Here is a 19933-nt window from a genome sequence, read left to right as displayed (position 1 = left end):
AAGGCAGTAATTTTAGGGAAGAGGAAAAGTTGGTAGGGTTTGACGCTTTACTGGGTGTGTTGGATAATCAGCGAGAGGTTGATAGCAATCTCTATTCTTAACGGGGTTTGGGTGGTGATAATTGGCCGCCAATAGAAGCCTGTGCCATTTGTGCCAGTGGCTCTTCAGTACTGCTGAAGAGTCTCCTCTCTGTTTTGCTATCGTCAGGCTTGTCTAGCAGCCTACAGCCTGCAGACTCAGCTTTCATGGCGATATCGACAGTGCAGGAAGTTGAACGTGGCCGTGTAGAGAAGCACAGAGCTGTTAGTGGGAAGCTCTCGAGGGAAACTACTATGTGTAGATATGCTGTCTAATGAAATATTCAAAAAATACCAGCACATCCCCCACTCCCAAATTACATCACAAAGAGAAGAGGTCTTTTAGCTACTTCAATGACACATGCTGTTTGGGTGATAAATTGAGTTATTCACTTAAAACAAATCCAGTTAACTTTGCCCATATTGGAGAAGAGCCATGGTCTGAAAATAATCACCTTTATTTCAGTGCAGCGTAGGAACACAAGAGCAGATTCCTCCTTTTTTATTGTGTGTGAATTTAAGATGCATATGAGAAAGATTCCTTTTATGCCTTTAGGGTATCACAGATCTCTTTTAACATGACTTTATGGGAGCTGTTTTTTAAATTATGTATTTTTAGTGCACATTTTTTTTTTTTCCCAATAACAAGCAATCTCTGAGCAAGTGCATATTACATTTACTTAACAGCAGATTTCTGTAGAAATGCATGAGAAAGCATTGCCTTTGAGATTAATGTTATGGACTGCATGATGCACTTTTTAATTGATTCTTTGGCCATGCTTCCCACCATCATTCTGAAACCACTACCAGATGTCAGGTAGGCTAAATGTGTGCTTTAAATTCAGTGCTTGATGAATTGATTAAGAAGGGCTTGGTGCTTACATAAACAGGTGCTTTTGTTTAGGTCTAGGATCCTAACGTGTCAAAAAGAGTAGTCAGTTTTTCTTTAATCTTCCCTGAATTAATCCTGAATACAAACATCTTTGTAATGCTGATTGTGCTCTCTGATTTTTATTTTTAATATTTGCAATTTTTCAGTCCATTTTTACCTGCTAAAATTGATTCTATGTATTCCTGGTGAAACAGATGCTGTGATAAAACATACTTTTTTCTTAAAATGGTTAGTCTTACCATCTTTGAGCATTCAGGAGTTGTGAGAATGTCCCCCTAATATTGTAAGCACTGCAAAAAGAATAAGTTTTTGGTTGTGATTGGGTTTTTTCCCCCCATTTGATTTATTTGCCTCTTGGCACGGTTGTCACCAGAATACATTTCTTAATGCAGGCTGAAAAAAAGCTGCTTTCTGACCTTGCCTTGCAATTTTCAATTAATTTCTAACAAGGAGAGTTGGAAGATGCATTTGGAAAGGTCTTCTATTTGGAGAGCAGAGTTTAGGCATCTCTTTCCATTTCATCAACAACAGTGAGACTGAGACAGTCCACAAAATGCCACCATAACTAAAAGGCTAAATATTTTGCTTCTAGTAGCAATGAGGTGAAGGGTTTTAATCAGTTAGCATTCAGTGGCCCCAGATTTTAAAATAAGAACCAAACATGGATTTGAAAACATGGAGAATTTTACATTTATGTTGTCCAAAGCTGGTCTATTTTTGCCTTGTATCACCTGATCCCTTATCCCTCTAAATCTTGCAAAACTCAGTCTTACCTCTCACAGCTGTGACTTCCTTGCTTCCTGTTTTTTTGCTTAGGAGGCTGCTGGTTGAGGACCAGGCTTTGTGGAACCAACCAGTAATTTGATGAAACACTGCAAGCATTCAGGTTTTCTTGTTTTTTTTTTTTTTTTTTTTTTTTTTTCTTTACATTGCATCAATACAGACTTATCAAAAGCAAAACTTAAAAGATAAAGAAGCTATATTTCTTACTGCAGCAACCCACTTGCCTGCATTTAGGTAGGGAGCCTGTGAAGTGGGAGTTGATGTGGTGTAGAAGGCAGACCAAGGTGCACAATAAGAATTCACAGCCTCAAGAGCTGGGGCTTCTGTCAGGGATCCTGAACATTTCATCCTGGGATGCACATACTAAAACCTTAAAATGCCCTCCTTTGCAGATCAACCTCTAAATCTGGAAAATAGGTGTTTGTTTGCTTTTTTTTTTTTTTTAATACTTTGTGTTTTGCCTTGGATGCATAAACAGCTCTAGGAGTAAATACTAGCTAACCTGGAACAAACTAACAAACAAAAAAATTCCTGTTACTTAAATGTAATCAATTATGCACGTGAAAGATGTAAATTATCGAGAAGGTCTGTAAACCACAGGCTCAAGCACATTCCTAACTCTAACAGTCCCACATCCTTAATAGTCTGAGTCTGTTTGCTGGTGGTGAGTGTTCTGTTTGAGCTATAAAATAATTACCTTGTCAGATTTTACACTTGTTTGAGTGTAAAACAATAAGGTTAGTCTCCCCTACTGTAGATCCCCACTGTAATTGCTTCATTTCTGTTTTGAATATGTGGTGTAGTTATTTCTTGGCAAAACGTGCATATTAAACCTAACCTTTACAGATTTTTGTTTTGTTTCCTGAACTACAGCTCAGTAAACAGAGATTTATGGAATTCTGGCTGTTTATAAAGCTGCCTGCATTTATAATTTTATTTATTCCATATTGTTTGGACCCATTTGCAAAGCAGAACATGTAGTATAGACCCAGGAACTGCATCACAAGTGCAGTTTTTTTCACTTTTTATTTTGGATGCTGCAGCCCAATGCGGAACGTGCAATTATTGGTTTTCATTTACATTATATTTAGTTTTGCCAGTGTCAAGGAGAAAACGTGTAAGAAGTGGACAGCATTCTCTGAATGCTGTGATGCCAGCACACCAGAACAAGCTGTGTACTGGTCTATCTCCTGCCGTCTAGCCCAGAGTGCCTGTCAGTCTGGGGTCTCCTTCCTTCTGCCCAGGTAGCTTTCTTGAAGATGACACTTTCAGACTATTCCTGGGCTCTACAACATACAGATACATGAATTGCCTCTGTGTTTTTGACCTTTGGGATCCCATATGCTGTAGCTCTGTCTGTGGTCCTGCTTGAAACTCTCATTCCTCTAGGTAGGCTTTTCAGATGCTGCTAGCAGCCTGAGGGCCATTACTGAGAGGCAATATGGACATCTGCAGCTGTAAACACACCCAGAATTGAATCTGTCCCCTCACCTCCCTCTGCAGAGCTGTGCAGCAAAGGGATAACTGTTTTTTTTTTCTGGGGGGGGGGGGGTTTGCATCAGGCCAGATGGACAGATCCCATTGTCATGCCTAACCAGACCCAGATGGTTTAGGGTACTGCAAATGAGCGAGAGCAATTTGTTTGTAGTTTGGGAGCTCAAATCCAGATTGAAGTCCTAGACCAAAAGAAATGATCAATTCACTCCCAGCTTGAAATGCTTTTTCCTTCTGAGATTCTGTGGCATCCTTGGCATTTGTTTATTAGAAGGCAAATGGCCTCAGAGACTGAGTTTGCTGCTTGTCTTCTTCAGAAAATGACAGAGGTGTTTGAATTTTTTTTATCTTTTTGAAAATCCAACTGTTGTGTGAAGGTGAAAGCTAGCCTTCTATCTTCACAAAACATGCCAGGTGACAAGATTTAAGACCCTACCAATTCTTAGGAAAACTCTTACTGCTGTAACTATACTGATGTGGTTAAAGTGGGGAAACAAACCCAATTGCAGTGCTGTTACTGTCAGTGTAGGAGAACCGACATGTTTAACTCATTCCAAGTCAGAACAATACTAGCAGAAATTTAATTTCCACTGAAACTTTTAACAGTAAGACCATGTCGATTTCAAAAAACAAACAAACAAAACCAAGCAAAACCAACAACAACATAAGAGCTTCTAGACTCCCTGGAATTGTTATGCTGGTAATAGTTACTGCTTAGTGTAACTAAATAAAGTTTGCATATGACCCTTAACCTCATCCATCGATGGAGCTGTTCAATTAAAATTGACACCTACAACTCAAGTTTCAAATGCTTGTAATAAAGCAGTTGAAAAGTAGTTGCCAAAACATAGGTAGAATTTATCTGGTAGGTAGTTTCCATTAGTAAGTTCTGAGAAATGTCCATGCTCACGCAATATTCTGTGAGCTGGAAATCAAGCCAAGTTGTGAAAATGAATGATAAATTCTGCCAGTTCTTATTAAAATATTATAGCTGGGAAACCCTTTTGTGCCGTTCCAGTCCACAGAATGGATGGGTAGTTTCTGTGTGAGCCGTAGTAGCAAATTCAGTGCTGTTAATAGATGTAAAATTTACCTTTGTCCTGCAGTGTTATTCCAGTCATCAGAAACCTTGTTCTTCTTTTTTTTTTTCTTTCAACTTTTTTAGATAATTAAATGGGTCAGGTCTCTACAGGATGCTGCTGCATGGTGGCTATAAATATTGCAGTGAGCAGCCCAACACTTCATCCATCCATGGCCTCTGGCAGGAGGAAGCTGAACTGCTGAAGTATTTGTCAAAGTCTAGTGTGTTGCTCTTGTAAATCAAACTCTGCATTTAACTCTCATAAGTTCATTGAAAAAGCAAACCCTATGCTACTGAAATGGAGATTTAATTTCAGCTCAGCAGGCTCAGGCCATGTTTTGTGACAGAAAGCAGCATCCCAGAGAGAGCTGAATTCGGTGTGTACTGTGTGAAATTCTGAGTGGCCATGACACACAGTTTATCATGCAGTGTGAAATACAATTTGGTCATAGATTTATGACAGTAGCTCAGCAGTGAAACTCAGCTGTGCTGGCTGTGTTCAGCAAGTAGCAGGAGCTTGGACTTAAAAAAGAAATTATGAGCTTGGCCCCTCTCTCCATTTATACACTGTGATTATAAATAAATAAATTGTGTAGTAATAGCTCTTTCATAAGGAGTGAACTGGGACATTGTCCTGTATTACCTACCTTCTCAAACAAAACTTCTGTGGAAATGTTACATTCTTAACTACTTTGTCCACAGAAAGCAAATGGTAATAGTGACCTCAGTGTTTACATCAAACCACTTGGCACATGTATCTCAGATACTCATGACTGAACTAGATTATTTGCTTACCAGATGAATAAGATGATAATATGTCAGAGCAGCTTTCTCCAAAGAACCAATCTGTGAAAGCCTGAAACCCAGCAAATATATATTTAAATATTATTATTATTATTAAGTAGAGAAATTTGCTGTTTCAGATGATTTTTGGATACAAAACTAGAGCCAAAGAGGTAAATCTCTTCCATGTATGGGTAGTAAAAGAGGTGGAATACAGCCTTCCCTTTCCTGATGACAAAGGATCCTTCTTTCTACCTACTCATTCTTTATGAAAAGCCAGTGAAACGGAGGAGTGTGATTCTGAAATCTGCTCTGTGGGTGAGTACTGTCTCTGTCACCTACTGTGCAACACCAAAGGCAGCAAAAGCTTCTTTTTAAGGCTTTTAGCTGCAGCCAAATACGGTGAATTAGCTATAACCATGACTGTTGGATTCCCATCAGTCCCATGGGGACTTTATGCCTCCCTGTATTGATTAATTTTAGAACAGTGTTTCAACTGAACTTAGCTGTTTAGAAGTTACTTAGAGCCAGTTGTAAAGTGGAACTCTCAGTTCAGAGTTTGGGTGAAGTATCAAAAATCAGAACTGGAACACATTTGCAGATTTGGAAGAATTGGCTGCTAACATTGATGGAATGATGGTTGTGGGTTATGGCATCATCATTTTGACAGCATTTCCATCTTTAAATTTTTATATTGCCATTTAAACCCCCAAACTTCATAGGCAAATGTATTTTTCATCTCTTAACTGTAAAACCATTCAATTTCTCCTACGATTAAGATATAGTTCAGAATAGAACACATCAGAAAAGCAAGTGGATATTTTTCTTTCTTTTGATGAAAACACTCAGTGTGATTCTGTAAAATCCCTTTTCCCCCCTTCTAACTGAACATATATTATTCATGTTAAATATATTATATCTTGCTAGAGAAACAAGTTTTTCAGGCTCTGAAGGCTGAAATGCTGAGTGATTAATTAAAATTTTCCTTTCCTACATTTTCCTTGCTTGACTAATCTCATTGGAGCAAGATAACATATAAGCACGTGCTGGACTGAAAACAATTTCTGCCAGCAATAGACTTCCATCATTTATTAATTAGCAATAAAAGACTTATTTCACAGATGCCTGAAAGGTCAGTGAGGGAGGCTGTGGGAGGAAGGGTAAGAGGTGGTGTCGGGTGTTGGTTTTTGCTTTCCTTCCTCATCATTATTGCTAGGTTTAAGTCATCCTTTTTCTTCTGTCTACCACAGAGCTCTTGACCCCACTCAGAGCAGCTGCTCCTTGTTGTGAAGTGACCATTATGCTGTTTTGTCAAGAGTCAACAGGAGCTCTCTCCAGGTTGTGGTGGCACGAGTCAAGGATTTGCCTCTGACCTGATCTTGTGGTAGTGAGGATAGTGTTTGTGACTTCCTCCTAGCAGAATCAAGAAATGTTACAAAAATAAGGAAGACAGCAGTGTTCCAAAATGTTTTCTTTTCTTTGGCTCTGCTGAAAATGTTTTTCTTGAAGCTTCCTTCCCCTGCTTTTCTCAAGCATACTACCTTATGTTAAAAAAAAAAAAAAAAAAAGAGAAACAATGTGACCCTTCTGTCCTTCCGTCCTTTAACGTTGCAGTTTTGTTTCTAATCGTTACCCATGGGCTTCTCTCCCATAAAGCACATATTTTTCTGCAGGAACTGACTGCTTCTCTGGCAACTGGAAGACTTTTTCAGTGTGGTTGGTATAATATCAGAAACCTCTCTGTGAAGCACTTTCTGTCTATCAGCTCTTGCTTGGCAGCCTAGCATTAAACAGACACGGAGTAAAAAGGAAAGAGTAAAGGTTTAGAATTGCAGGAGAGGTGAGATCTTGAAGTGTCAGTAAGAGCTAGCATCTTTGCATTAGAGTAATTCACATCTTCTGTGCCTTCTTGAGTAACTCTTGTCAGTAGCCAACTAATTTCACTCTGAGTTGCTCTTATCACTCTACCTCATTCAAGCTTGAGATCCTGACTCGGCTTTTAGATGCTGCATGAGCTAAGCACTTGCAGATATTTTTATATAGCCACTTTCTTATGTTAACCTAGACTTAAAAAGAATGCCCAAGTGCCTTACTGAAAACCAGGATCTCCCTGTCGGTGAGGTTTAAGAACTGGTATTTTGTGTCTGGGGCACGCTGCATCTGAATGTTGCTTTTTAAACAGCAAACTTTAGCTCATGGCTTTTATGCTCTGTGTTCCTGAAGCTGATGTGACACCAGGCTCCTGTGTGACAATAGCAGTCAACCTGTTTGCTTAAAAGGAGAGATGGGCTGTAAATCAGGAGTGAGGCAAAGTGGCCTTTTGTAAGCAGTGCTAATTGCTGTCAGCAATATTGATCTAGCTCAGAAGCATACCATGGCCATTTAAATTTGCAGACTCTAACTGAATCAATGTGTTTCTTATGAGTTTTCTCTAAGGAAGATATACTGATAGGAAGAAGAGATTTCCATCTTATATTGCTTAAATATATTACAACATTTAACAAATATTTGTTGTTAAAGAGGTGCCTGATTTCTCACATGTAATTTCTCACTACATATGTAATATTTATTACATGTGTAGATATACCCATTAATATATGTTTGCAATGGCACTTGGCATTTTACAGTTAAGGGTTTCATATCAAAGTCTATAATGCTGTGCAAACATTAATTAAATAAATCCTATCAATAAATAAAATAACTAAACTAGTACTCATAGGAGTATGGCATTTTACATGGGAGGCAACTGAAACAAGAATGATACAGCTCTAATTGCTCAAGATTCTCCTAATGTAAGAAGATACTGAAACTCATGTCTTTGGAAATTTAGTTCTGGCTCTGTTCTAGAGCAGAGTTGCTATCATGTGAAGCAAGAGCAGAGAGGGAAATAGGAAAAGAAATGGTCATGGGTTGAATGATCTTGGAGAGAAGGTCGTTTGAGGTGTGAAAACTTATACAGAATATTAACATCTTGAGAGAGGCTTTGAAAACACAGCAGAACATCAAGAAAGTGACAGGATACCCTGAGGAGCTCCAAGGCTGCAAGCAGGAGACTTGCAGCCAAAATTTTATTCACCTTTGTTAATAAAATGTAAAACTGGCAAAGCCACTTCTGGATTACCATCCCTTTCTTCCCTTTATTCTTGCAGCATGACTGCCTCAGACTAAATGAGTTATGGTTAATTAACTGGGTCAAGTACTGACCCAGTACTTAATTCTCTAAAGAATGTCTGAAGTCTGATTTCTGTTTGTGGTCTTTTCTCAGTTTTGTTTGTTTAGGTTTGTGTGTGTGTGTGTTTATTTATTTTATTTTGTTGTGTTTCTTTGTTATTGTTTTGGTTTTAGGGGATGGAGGCATTTTTGTTTTGTTTTAATGGAATGGTAAAATTCTCCCAGTTTGTGTAAAAAAAAAAAAAAAATTGTGTTGCACATACCTGCTTTAAGAAAATGTAATTGATTCACCTTCTCATGAAATAATATTTACTTAATTATTCTAAATGATGTGCATGTTTATCTGTTGTTTGTGTGGTTGTTATGGAGTTGTGTAGCTGAATGATTGGAGAGGTTGTCTCCTTTTCCCAGTGGTCGTTTGTTGCTGCTAAAAATGACAACACAGTTGGTAGATACTCCCAGTGACTTTTTTAGTGCTGAACTTCAGAATTTTTTCTGGTGCCCAGGGCTTGACTGAGGTGCACTTCTTGCACACACATCCACAGCCACCCCATTTATGTAAGAGGACATAATGATGATTGCTCAGCCTTCACTTCAGCCTGTCAGCCAAACAATAATAATCACCTACTCCAGGTAATGACAATCTGGATTAACTCAGTCCAATTTGAGGGCTAGTGTATAAGCAACATTCTCCTTGAAATCTGGGAAGTATTCTGCTTTCCACAGGGCATGTGGTAGAATTGATAATGATGTTTACAGTTACTGGGGAGTAACAGATAAAACTCTCTAAACTGCACAGATCCATTGCCATAAACTAGAATAACCATTTTTAAAGCATCAAATGACTTCTCCAATTCAGTGATAAAACTATCAGCAAATCCAGAGTATTGTCGCTGATGACTTGTATGACTTTATGTGCTTGCAGGGTGGAGCTCTTCAGTGCCAAACCTAACAGTGATACAGATACAGTAAAACCTTACACCTGTGTGATTCATTCAATTGCAGGTCAAATTCCAAATACCACAAACTTGTAACCAAACTAATGGAGCAGTGTTTTGTAAGTGCTTGGAAGCTCTGGGTGGGGTAGTCTAACAACAAAACTGATGAGAAAATGAGAGTAGCCATTTAAGATCAGAATTGATCTACCTGAGCAGCAGTGCTTCTCTTACAGACTTCAGAGTGAAAGAGCACCTGGGGCTCAGCTCTGCTTGTATTTTAACATGGCCACCTCAGATAAGTGAGATGAATCATGCTTTGAAAGGGCCTCTTTTGCTATGAATTGTGCAGGGCATTCAGTTGAATTGCACATGGACAGATTGGACATGTAAGGGTAATCTCAGTCCACAACCGGTTAAGTTTCTTTCATTTACTTCCAGGTTTTTATTAAACACCTCATGTCCAGCTATTGAGGAGACTGTTTAACCTTGTTCTTGCTGCATGCAAGAGGGACTAGGCAAAAAGCTTTGTTTTATCCTTTTGGATAAAATGAAATCCAAAGGGATATATTCTACAAAGTTTTTGGACATCACTTTTGACTTTACACTGTTTCTAGAGAAGATGTTTTGCTGTGGAGGTGAGGAAATCTTTGAGAAGCCATTGGAAATGACTTCTGCTGGCTTGAGAAGATGTAATATAACTTTTTGAGCAGGGTTGCTGTGTTCTTACAGGATAACCACTATTCTAAATAACAGATGGCCTTGTTGTCATGTGTGTTACAATATTTCCATTGGCCTTTGTATCTCTCTACTTCGACTTGGTCCCTTCTTACTCCCACCACCAGTTGCTGATTCCTTTAAGAGATGGTTGGATATTTATATGAAACAGAGCTGAAAACACATGAAAATGTCTAAGACAGGCATTTATGAATTAATTTGTAAGAGAAATTTTCACTTTGTGTTACTGAATTATTTTGCAAGGATGATCTGATGGTGTTTTCATACAAAATGTGCCTTTTGGGAGTGTTGAAGCTGTGGCTATAACACCTCCACCTGCCAGATTTGCCAAGAGAAGCAGATTAGACTGTGGTGGAGGCAGCTGGCTACAGGACACAGGTACAAGGAGAACTGAGCCAGGAAGACTGAATCATAGCACTCAGACCTGGGCCTGACTGTGCCAGTCCTTGGGGCTGTTTGGAGCTTGTGCAGAACCCTGGCTCCACTTGAGTTCCTTATTTTGAGCCTTCAGCGTAATTATAGCACTCTAATGAGCAAGTGTGAAATCCTTGCCTGAGGCCGTGGGGACACAGGAGACTGGATTTCGTGTTGGGTGATCTCTGGTGCAGCTTTACTCCTCTGTGCTATTTCACATTTCTCTACCAATGTTTGAATTCATCCTTTGGTGTTCGTGCTTTGTTCTGTGTCATTTCGGTGCCTGAGGCTGCCTGTGTTTCTGGCTGGCTCCTCTCTTACATGGCCCTCATCCCTAAAGTGAGTGGGTGCTTTTGACTTCAGACTTGGCTCCCATCTGTGTATTTAAAGGTAAAATGACTTCTAATGCTAATTGGGGTGGGGGAAAATTAGAGCAAGAGAGTTTAAGAATTAATATTGAATATTTATAAGTGTCCTCAGTGCATTTGGTGAAAACGAGATGAAAAGGTTTCAAAATTGTTTCCAATTTCTGCTGTGAGGTACTTTGTTGTGCTTCACTTACAATGGTAACTGAAGGTGTGAGGCCTGTGGGGCCCGTGAAGGCTCCAAATCAATTTATTTATACTGGATTTAGGTCATATTTTCTGTTGGTGTAATTACTGAGCAGTAATGGGATGAAAGAGCTCATCTGTGCCAATTTATGGTTCCTTTCAAACTCAGAAATGATGCTTGGGCAGTTCTTGGACTCTGTGGGGAGAGATGTGTTGTGTTATACTTCTTTTAAAAAAGGAAAAAAAAAAATTATTATTTGGGGGATGGGTATATTTTTTTCCCCTTTAGAACCAGTGTTTGTTTGAACTCTCACATCCATGGGCACATAGTCATACTAAGGCAGGCAAGGAGCTCTGGGGAGGGTCTTTGTCAGCCTGGCTGAATGAGTGCTTTCTGTGAATCCCATTCACTGACAGATTCATTTATACTGATTTTGGTGACCAAAGAAGGTGGTAACTTGCTATAAATTGCCCTTCTTGTATTTACAAATGATTTTGCTCAAAATAAAGCTGTTGCAGACTGTTGTCCCCATTAGTAACTTGGGAGAGGAATCCTAACAAAAGATTAAAGTAAACTGGTTTTAGAATATTACAGTACTGGGGAGAAATCATTGGAAATGATGCACATAAGTCAGCAGAGTGCTGCAGGGATTCTGCATTGTGTGAAACAGTGTGACAGGCAGTATGGGAAGGCTGGGCAGAGATAGTTCCCATTAAAACAAGATGGGGCAATCCAGGTTGTTCTTAAGCTTTTTGTGGGCACCATAATGTATGTAGTGAGCCAGTAAAATGCAATGTTAAAGACAAGGAGCCAGTAAAATTTGGTATTAAAGATAAGCCCTGGAACCAATGTTCATCTTTATTTTTGTATTCTATATTACCTCTTAAAACTAGTGACAGGATGTGAATGCTGGACCTCTCCCTGAGAGCCAGATAAAGTATTGATGCCACTGGCAGCTTAATTCGACTTGGGAATGTTCTTAAGAATTTATTGCTGCTTCATTGCCGGAGTCTTCCCCGGATTTGGGTGACTCCGGATGGTGGTAAAGTCTCTCCTCCAACCCGTGCCTTCAAAGAAAGACTCAGTAGTCTTCAGTCGTCCGGTCTCAAGGCAGTTTATTGCATGTTATCTCAAGGCACACAGACTCCCTGACATTGTCCCTGACTCTGTCTGTCCCCGTCTCTGGCTGTCCCCGTCTCTCCTCCCCGAGGGGCTGGTGCCATCTTTTATATCACACATTACGTATTAGGTGTTTATAGTTTTTTCCCAATGCCTACTACCTATATTGAACAGTGACTTTCTACTCTAAACCAATCTGTGAGTGCCAACACCACCAAGAACATGGAGAATAGGAGGAAGAAAGAAGGAGGACAGGGCACGCCCAAATCCCTCCATCTTAGAACTTCTGACCCCCATGTACAAAACTCAGACCCCTCTGTACAAGGCCTAAAACCCCCCTGTACAGCACTCAAAAATCTTACCTTTCACTTTGTGACTACTTCTATTATAATATCTAAACTTTTGTGATTTCTTGTTCTTCCTGCAAGGTTGGTAAATTGTTCCATGGGTCAAGCTCAAGACCACAGGGGTCCCTGGCCGCCTGCCAGGGTCTCAGAGGCTTCTGCCCTGGGCCCAGAACATCCAAGAGTGTCTGAGGGACACCTTGGGTTCCGACACTTCATAATACCTTTGCTAGATGGGTTTTTCTGGTCAGGAGATGCTGATGCTTGTTTGCTGTATTAGCTCTGCCCAAGGTGGTCTCACTTCCTGCAGTTTTAGACTGAGGAACAGTATCTGATTTTAGTCTTCCTGTGGCTTTTCTCTAAACTTCTGCCCTGCTTTGCAGCTGATATTGATTTCCTTTGCTTTGTGACAGGCAAAACTGCAACTGGTGTCACTGTGCTTATTGTTCAAGGCAAGACCAAGGAAGAAGGGCAGTTTGATTTTCTCTGTCAAGTAGACAAGAGGGGATGGGAGCCGTGGACTCTGGGGAGCTATCTCTGTGTGCTGCCCCATCCTAGATCAGGTGTCTCTGAGGAACAGGCTACTTTATACCTGATTTTTCCTTCTCAGAGCAGTTGAGGGCTCAGCAGTGGACTGTCTTTTTCTCCCTTTTAGTACCAGGGAATGGCATCTCTCAGGAGCAATGCTTGGGCCTGGTAGGGGAGAAGTGTAGTTGTGTGTTTACAGCCCTTCTTCCAGCAGTGGCATCTAGGGCAGCAGGGAGTCACTCCCTTTTCTTTCTGGGGAAGGACTGTAAGGAGGAGAGTGCAGGAAGGTTGAGAACCATGAATTTAACTTACTAATTTTTATTTCAGTAATAATTGCACCTCAACCTCTGTGGTTCAGCAGTAACATGAGAACAGCTAAGGTATCTCAGAATATTGGTGCTAAAACTGTGGACAGTATGAAACTTTTCCTGCTTCTTTCTATGCCAAATGGTACATCTTAGCCATTGTCATAGAATCATGGATTGTTAAGGTTGGAAAAGACCCTAAGATCATCAAGTCTCTTTTGCCTTCAGTTAAGCCTCTTCCACTGAAAGAGGTTTTCTTTCCTGCATTTAGTTGATCACAGAAGTTTTGAAAGTTATTTTCTGCTCCATGTCCTTCAGGAAGATGGTTAAACACATTTCATTTTTGCTTCAGAAAGTGTTATTAATAACCACAAGGAGGCTGCAAATATGAAGAAAAGAAGGAGGCAGGTGGATATAAAATATTTTGCTCTACTTGCTGTTTTGTATTTGTGATTCTGGTTTTGCTTGTATGTATTTTCCACCAGTGCTTTTACACAAATATTGCAAGTAATGAAGTGCTTGTAATTCCTGAGATTCTGGCAGTTGTGCCTTGTAATGGACAATATTTATACATCAAGGCAATAACTAGGCCTCTTTCTAATTCTAAATAATCCTCCTCAAGTGAATGTTAAAGTGCTTTCCAGTAATTAGTTATCTTACTTAATTGCTAATTTTTTTTTTAGGTCAGGAAGCTTTTCTTTTGTCTTACAAAAAAAAACCTGAGACACCAGGCTGAGTGCATTATTGTTCCATGGTACATGCTGAGCCTGCTGCTGCCAGAAGAGGAATTTTTCTCCATAACAATTCCAGCTTTACAGCTACAACATTACAGAGCAGATACTGCTGATGACACTTCGGAGTCTTTATGTACAAGAGATCTGTTTTCATTTCACTTCATTATTTGCACTATTCATTTCACTATTTGCTCTTTTGCTGTAGCTGGAGCTGTAGTTCCACATCAAAAGAGTAGCTGATAGTGGGAATGTAAATCCTGCTGTGAGCTACCTGTGTCCTCTATTGGTTGTGGCCAAGAAGTTACTGGCCTGGTAGCAGAAGTCCCTCACAATTGGAAGTTTCAGTCATTTCTTGTGGTATTCACAGATCTCAGTGCAAAATCCTCTTCAAATCTTGACATTTTAGGCCCTTTCCATGGTGTCTGATTTCTCCCAAATGTATGTTCATTGATTTCAAGGATTTACTGCAGGGTTTAGATTCTTCCTGAAAATTACTTGGTTTCTGCTATTAATTATTCACAATTCACAGTGCTGGATCACATAATCTTGCCTCACTGAGCTGCCTTCCTAGGTGTCCCCCTCTGGGTTTAATTGATCTGGTGTGAAAAACCATGTGAATCATAAAATATCCGAGTTCCTCAAAGATTACTGGCATAACTGTGGAAAGAGTGGAATAATCTTAGTCAATCTTATGACTTTGTCCATAAATCTGGTCACTGTTGTACTAATTGTAAAGGCTTATGGTCAAACTTGAGTACACCAGCTTTAAAAGGCTATTATATGCAATATTGCTTCATGCTAAGAGGTATTAGAAACTAACCTTATATGGAGACAAACAGCAAATATCTTTTACATATTTCCAGATATCTTCAGAATTGCTTAGACTAATCCTTAATGGAAGAACATTAAGATCAATATTTGACTGGATTTGATTTTAATGGTTGATACAGAAATAAAAGGAAGAAAAGTAGCTTGATTTCATGGAGAGAGTTAGAAGGCTAATTGGGCCACAGACAGCAAAGGATGGTAATGGATATCACACCAGGATGGATTTTTAGCTGTAACTAATCTGCCTATTTAGATTTTTTCCCCTGCATGTTTTTGAGGGATAGAGTAATATATTCAGTGTGGGGGAAGGGCCCTTTCCTGGAGAGCCAGATCTATTACCAAACTCTGGATTATGTAAATACCTATCACCCAGTCGGTAAAGATGTCAGATACAAGTTTAAATGTAAATTTGCTTTTTAAAACTATTACCTAAACCCAGACAGAATTTGAACTTTCAGAGTTCTGACTCTGAGGATATATACAAAGTGCAGGGGACTTGGTTGGCCTTTACTGTGAGCTTTCATAGTCTTGCTCCTTCTACCTCAGCTGTTGTATTTTTCACAGGTGTATGGAGCTGAAGCTAAATATTCTGATTATTCGCCCAGAAAAGCTTTCCAGTCAGCCATGCAGATCAGCTCCAGGGAACCATAATGATTTTGATGAAATCTCCTTAACCTTTTATAAACACTTTAAAAGAGGTCTTTTTATCTGAACAGAATGCTTTGTTTTGTTTTGGTTTTTTTTTTTTTTTTTTAAGCTACTTCACATTTATATGTCATACAGAATGGAATTTTAACATGAAAACTAAATGCTTTCATTTCATTGATAGTAGATGTTTCGATTAACATAAAGAAGTACTTTGAAGAAAAAGAAAACCCAAACTTGCATACTCATTTTTGGAATTACCAGATTTTAAACCTTCAGAATTCACTATCTTCTATTTCCACACTGTTTTCTACGTATAGTAAATTATGTTTGTGGAAATGTACCAGATATAGTGACAGATTGACTGAAACAGGAGGTAATTTCGTAGAAGGTAATTTATATTTACGCACTGTATATATGTGTATAAAGGAACAGAATCTGTTTTATTTTATTCATGACACCGCTACCTGCATTCAGCTCAGGTTTTCTCAACATTTTCCTATCTAGACATCAGCCTTGGTATTTCAGTAAATAATTTTGAACTCCTGCTAAGATGTTTATGTTATCATGCAGTATAGATAATAAAAAGGAGAGGAACAGGCTGTCATAGCTGTTCTAGAATATCTCTTTTAAAAAGGTATTTTACATGCAGGGTAAAATACTTTGAAATTGAAGTATTCATAGCATTAAGTGTGTGTGTAACTTCCCAACCATTTTTTACAACTTTTACAAGGACTAGCTTAGTTTAAAAATGTGCAGTTACTTGCTTAGATTTAAATCTTCAACTGGAATGTCCCTATTAAGTTCAAACAGGGAAAGAACTGATCATTTGAGATTCAAGTGGAGCTTCCTAATCAAGTGCTGGAAGTGGGATGATGCTCTCCTAACATTATGTCTTTTAGCCTTCTAAAAGCTAAATGTATACGAGCCTTCCAGTTGTTCTCTGCCAGTCCAGAGGAGAGAAATGCATTTAATAATGGGAAACCCTCCAGAGGTGTTTGCTTGCTCCTTAAATGTCTTGGACATTAAAGGTGCAGAAAACTGTTCCCATCTGAACACTGAGCTGACTGTTTTCTTGATATGCTTTGTATGTTGCATTTCGGGGTGCTCAGAAGGAACTCCAAGTATTGTATTTTTCTGAAAGTGGAAATCTCTTTGCTTTCTGCCTTCCATCTTATGGTGTCTGTTTGGGTATGTTACAACAGCTCAGCAAAGCATTTATGGGATGACCTCTGGAGTTTCAAATCTTTTGCAATTAATTTTGGTCTTTTATTCTGGCTTTTTCAGGAAATAGGGAATGCTTCCTCTTGTGATTTGGGGTGCCTGTCAGAAATATTGGCACTGTTGACCTTAAATGTATGGTGGAAGAGTACCAAGTGCATCCAAGTGAAGTTATGCACTATAAACCTGTAGCAAACAACTTTAATGCTGCTGGGTGCCCTTCTCAAAAATAACTTAGGAGTGGCATTCTCAAGAGTGATTTGGGCTCTTTGGTATAACTCTTCACAAGTCTTGTAGATTCCTGAATCACTTCACAGGTAAAACTTTTCTTCTCATCCTTATTAACAACCAATAGTTCCATGATGGTTTTTTTTTTTTTTTCCTCTCTTCTTCCTCAGCTCCCTTTTTTAGAATCTGGATACTTTTTTTATCACAATGGCCTTGCTAAAGCCAGGAGAAGACGCAGCCTTCAACACAAGCTTCGTCTGGAAAAGGACTCCAGGGTAAGTGTTCCATCGCTATGTGCACTGTCATGTTTCCTTTGAGACACAGACCATTTTTTATGATGATCAAATCTGTGGCTATGATTATGGGTTTTTTTTCCCCAGTGCTTGTTTCAAGCTTGGTGGCTTCTGTATGCACACACTTCCCAAATAGCCTCAGCTCTTAGTTTTATTTCACTGTCAGAAGTAGTCATACATTCTCTGAGACGTGTCCTCTCTCCTGTAAGACTCAGTGATGCCGTAGTCTCCGGGACATCTCTGTGCACTCTGCAATGTGGAGAGAAGCTGTCTGAGGTACCTCTCCTGGTTGTCCCCTCCATGAATCCTGCTACCCATGGGTTACTCAGCTCTGAATACACTGTGGTATGAATAGTGGCACTTTCTTAGCAATCACCAGAGATTCCTTCTCACGGAATAGTATAACCACCAGTTACTAGGGGAGTGTGAGCTGTCAAACTTGAGTAGTTCTTTTAGGGGCTCTTGATTGCAGTCTACAAATGGTGTGCTCAGTTTTCAGAAGCATAAACTTCTCAGACAGGAGAAAAAGGCCCCTTTTGTGGAAAGATATGAGCTGGCACTGGCACTGACAAATTCTTTTAACTTATATGCAGAGTTTTTGCTCCAGTTTAATACTGGGCTGAAGTTGGACCAGGCAGCACAAAAAGTATATTTACTGCCCAAAGAAAGTAGGTCAGCCTAAGGAATGATATCATGACAGCAAATAGATTATTTTTTAATCCTTCATTAAGATTTCAATTCACTGCACTGTGAGGAGGGGGAAACAATTCTATTCCAGACAGAATGTGATTGCCAGATTTGTGTTATTGGAACACCTGTGACAATGAAACACTTGAGTAGGAAGAAGAGGAAAATAGTTTAAATAAGATCATAATTGTTGTTGTGACACAAGAGCAAGCAAGGTCTGATGAATTCTCAGCTTAATTTTCCTCCTTCTACAGAAATTTCAAATGATTCCAGGCCCAGGTCCAACTAGGATGCCCATGGCTGGTCACTTCTGTAGTTGAGAGCCATGTGAGGGAACCACAGAGGTTCCAGGTGCTGCCTGCCCCAGTGCTCTGTCCTAAGATGCTGATAGTTGGGTGCTCTAGGGTACCTCTTCCTGTCCCTTTCTCTAAAGACAAACCAGATACAGGTGAGGGGTTACGAGGCAGAGACATGTCCAACCTGCCTTGAACAGAGATTCACAGGCTTCCATTGTTTTGTTTACTAAGCAGGGATCAGAGAGTAAATCACTGGGGAAATACTACAATTAGTGGATACTAAAGCAAATGTCCTGAGATGTTTCCTGTCTCTGAACCACCCAATCTTGTAAAGTCACTTAAGAGAAAATTTAAGAGAAAAAGCACACAATTAAGTCAGAACATTGAAAAGTAGTAGCTGGGTACAGTCACTGTGCAGTCATTCCATATGCTCTTTGGAAAGAAATATTTCTGTAAGTCTCTGAATATTTTACAAATACCTGTAGTATTTGTATGAAACCACCAATTCTCACCGCAGCCTAATATTACATGTCTGAGCACTCCTGTACTAATTCCAGGCTGGCTCTTGCACTGATATCTCTAGGCTAAGTGTCTGCACTGCTATTAAGAACAGCTTAAGTGAATCTACCTCCTCGTTCAGAGATGGTCCCTTTTGTAGGCATCTGATACTTGCAGTTTCTATACTCCCAGTTGGCTTCTGCCACATGCAGTGAAATCTCATTTCTCCTGATAATCTTCTCCTCATCATGCTACTGCGTACCAGTGGCTCCCTCCTTTGATTTCAGGGAATAAACCCATGTTTAAATAACTAAGACTATCTCTCATGTGAGGGAAGGGATGAGCCTGGGTGAACTCTGACTTCGTGGTTTGCACTGGAAAATGGAAGGGGGATGAAGCAATGTTTCATTTCCATGTGTAACATGACATTTTCTCATCTAGCCTGTCCTGTTGAATAGTCCTTGAGCTCTTATGATACTATATAGGTCAGTTGCTTTATGTAATACAGTTTGAGAGCAATTAAAATAATTAGTCTTATTTCCTTTCTTCTTTTCTATGTGAAGATTCTTTTCTATGTGAAGCCATAAAAATTCCTGTCAAATTTGTGTATAAACATGAGTTGACAGTGCTTCATTTCAAACTCTAAAAGTAATTTCTAAATGTAATGGCAGGTTTCTAGACCATTTACAATCAATTTTATTTAGCAACAAATGTCAGCACTGTCATGGTTAATATGTTAATGTGTGAAGCCAAGAATAAAATGTTCCTGCCTTCAGGCTAGCCAGGAAGAAAACTTCCACCACAAGGCTATAAAAATCTCTCAGGGACTGTTACGGTAGATGCTGCTGCAAAAGTTGCTTGGCCCTACCTAAATGTAAGAAAGTGGGTTGCACTTATTCTGTATACTTTTCACTTTTAAGGATGTTACAATGCCCAGCTAATTTTAGTTACTAGCTGAAAAACAGCACAGATGTTCACTCAATTAATTAGTGTTTTTTAATCAAGGGAGTCCCTTGAGGATCCCATGTCAGCTTTTCAGGAGTCTAAGACAGATGTCACAGCACTGTGCAAACAGGTTACTGCATCATTTCCATGGTCTGCATGTCTTTTAAAATGCTCAAAAATGCTTTCTTTTGTAAAATTGACTGTATGTTTGAACCAAAATAATTTGGAGCTATGCTAAAAACATTACAGCAGTTATGTGATAAACATCACTGCAGTCAAGGGGATGGGAATGGAATGTTATTAAATTTCTAGAAATCCAGCAAGAATTAGTCTTTTGTTTTG

General features: G+C 39.3%; 1 protein-coding gene across 1 annotated transcript in view; it reads left to right on the top strand.

Annotated features, from left to right (window-relative positions):
• The window catches only part of PCSK2 (proprotein convertase subtilisin/kexin type 2), a 98779-nt gene that overhangs the window by 2241 nt on the left and 76605 nt on the right, over positions 1-19933 (top strand). Inside the window, exon 2 of the mRNA XM_053938797.1 lies at positions 17043-17147. Within this exon, the coding sequence (XP_053794772.1) occupies positions 17043-17147 (105 nt within the window). The remainder of the gene's footprint in view (positions 1-17042; positions 17148-19933) is intronic.

The sequence above is a fragment of the Vidua chalybeata genome, chromosome 3, assembly GCF_026979565.1.
Source record: "Vidua chalybeata isolate OUT-0048 chromosome 3, bVidCha1 merged haplotype, whole genome shotgun sequence".
Taxonomy (NCBI): domain Eukaryota; kingdom Metazoa; phylum Chordata; class Aves; order Passeriformes; family Viduidae; genus Vidua; species Vidua chalybeata.
Note: the sequence above shows the minus strand (reverse complement) of the source record. Positions and strands in the feature narration are given on the sequence as shown.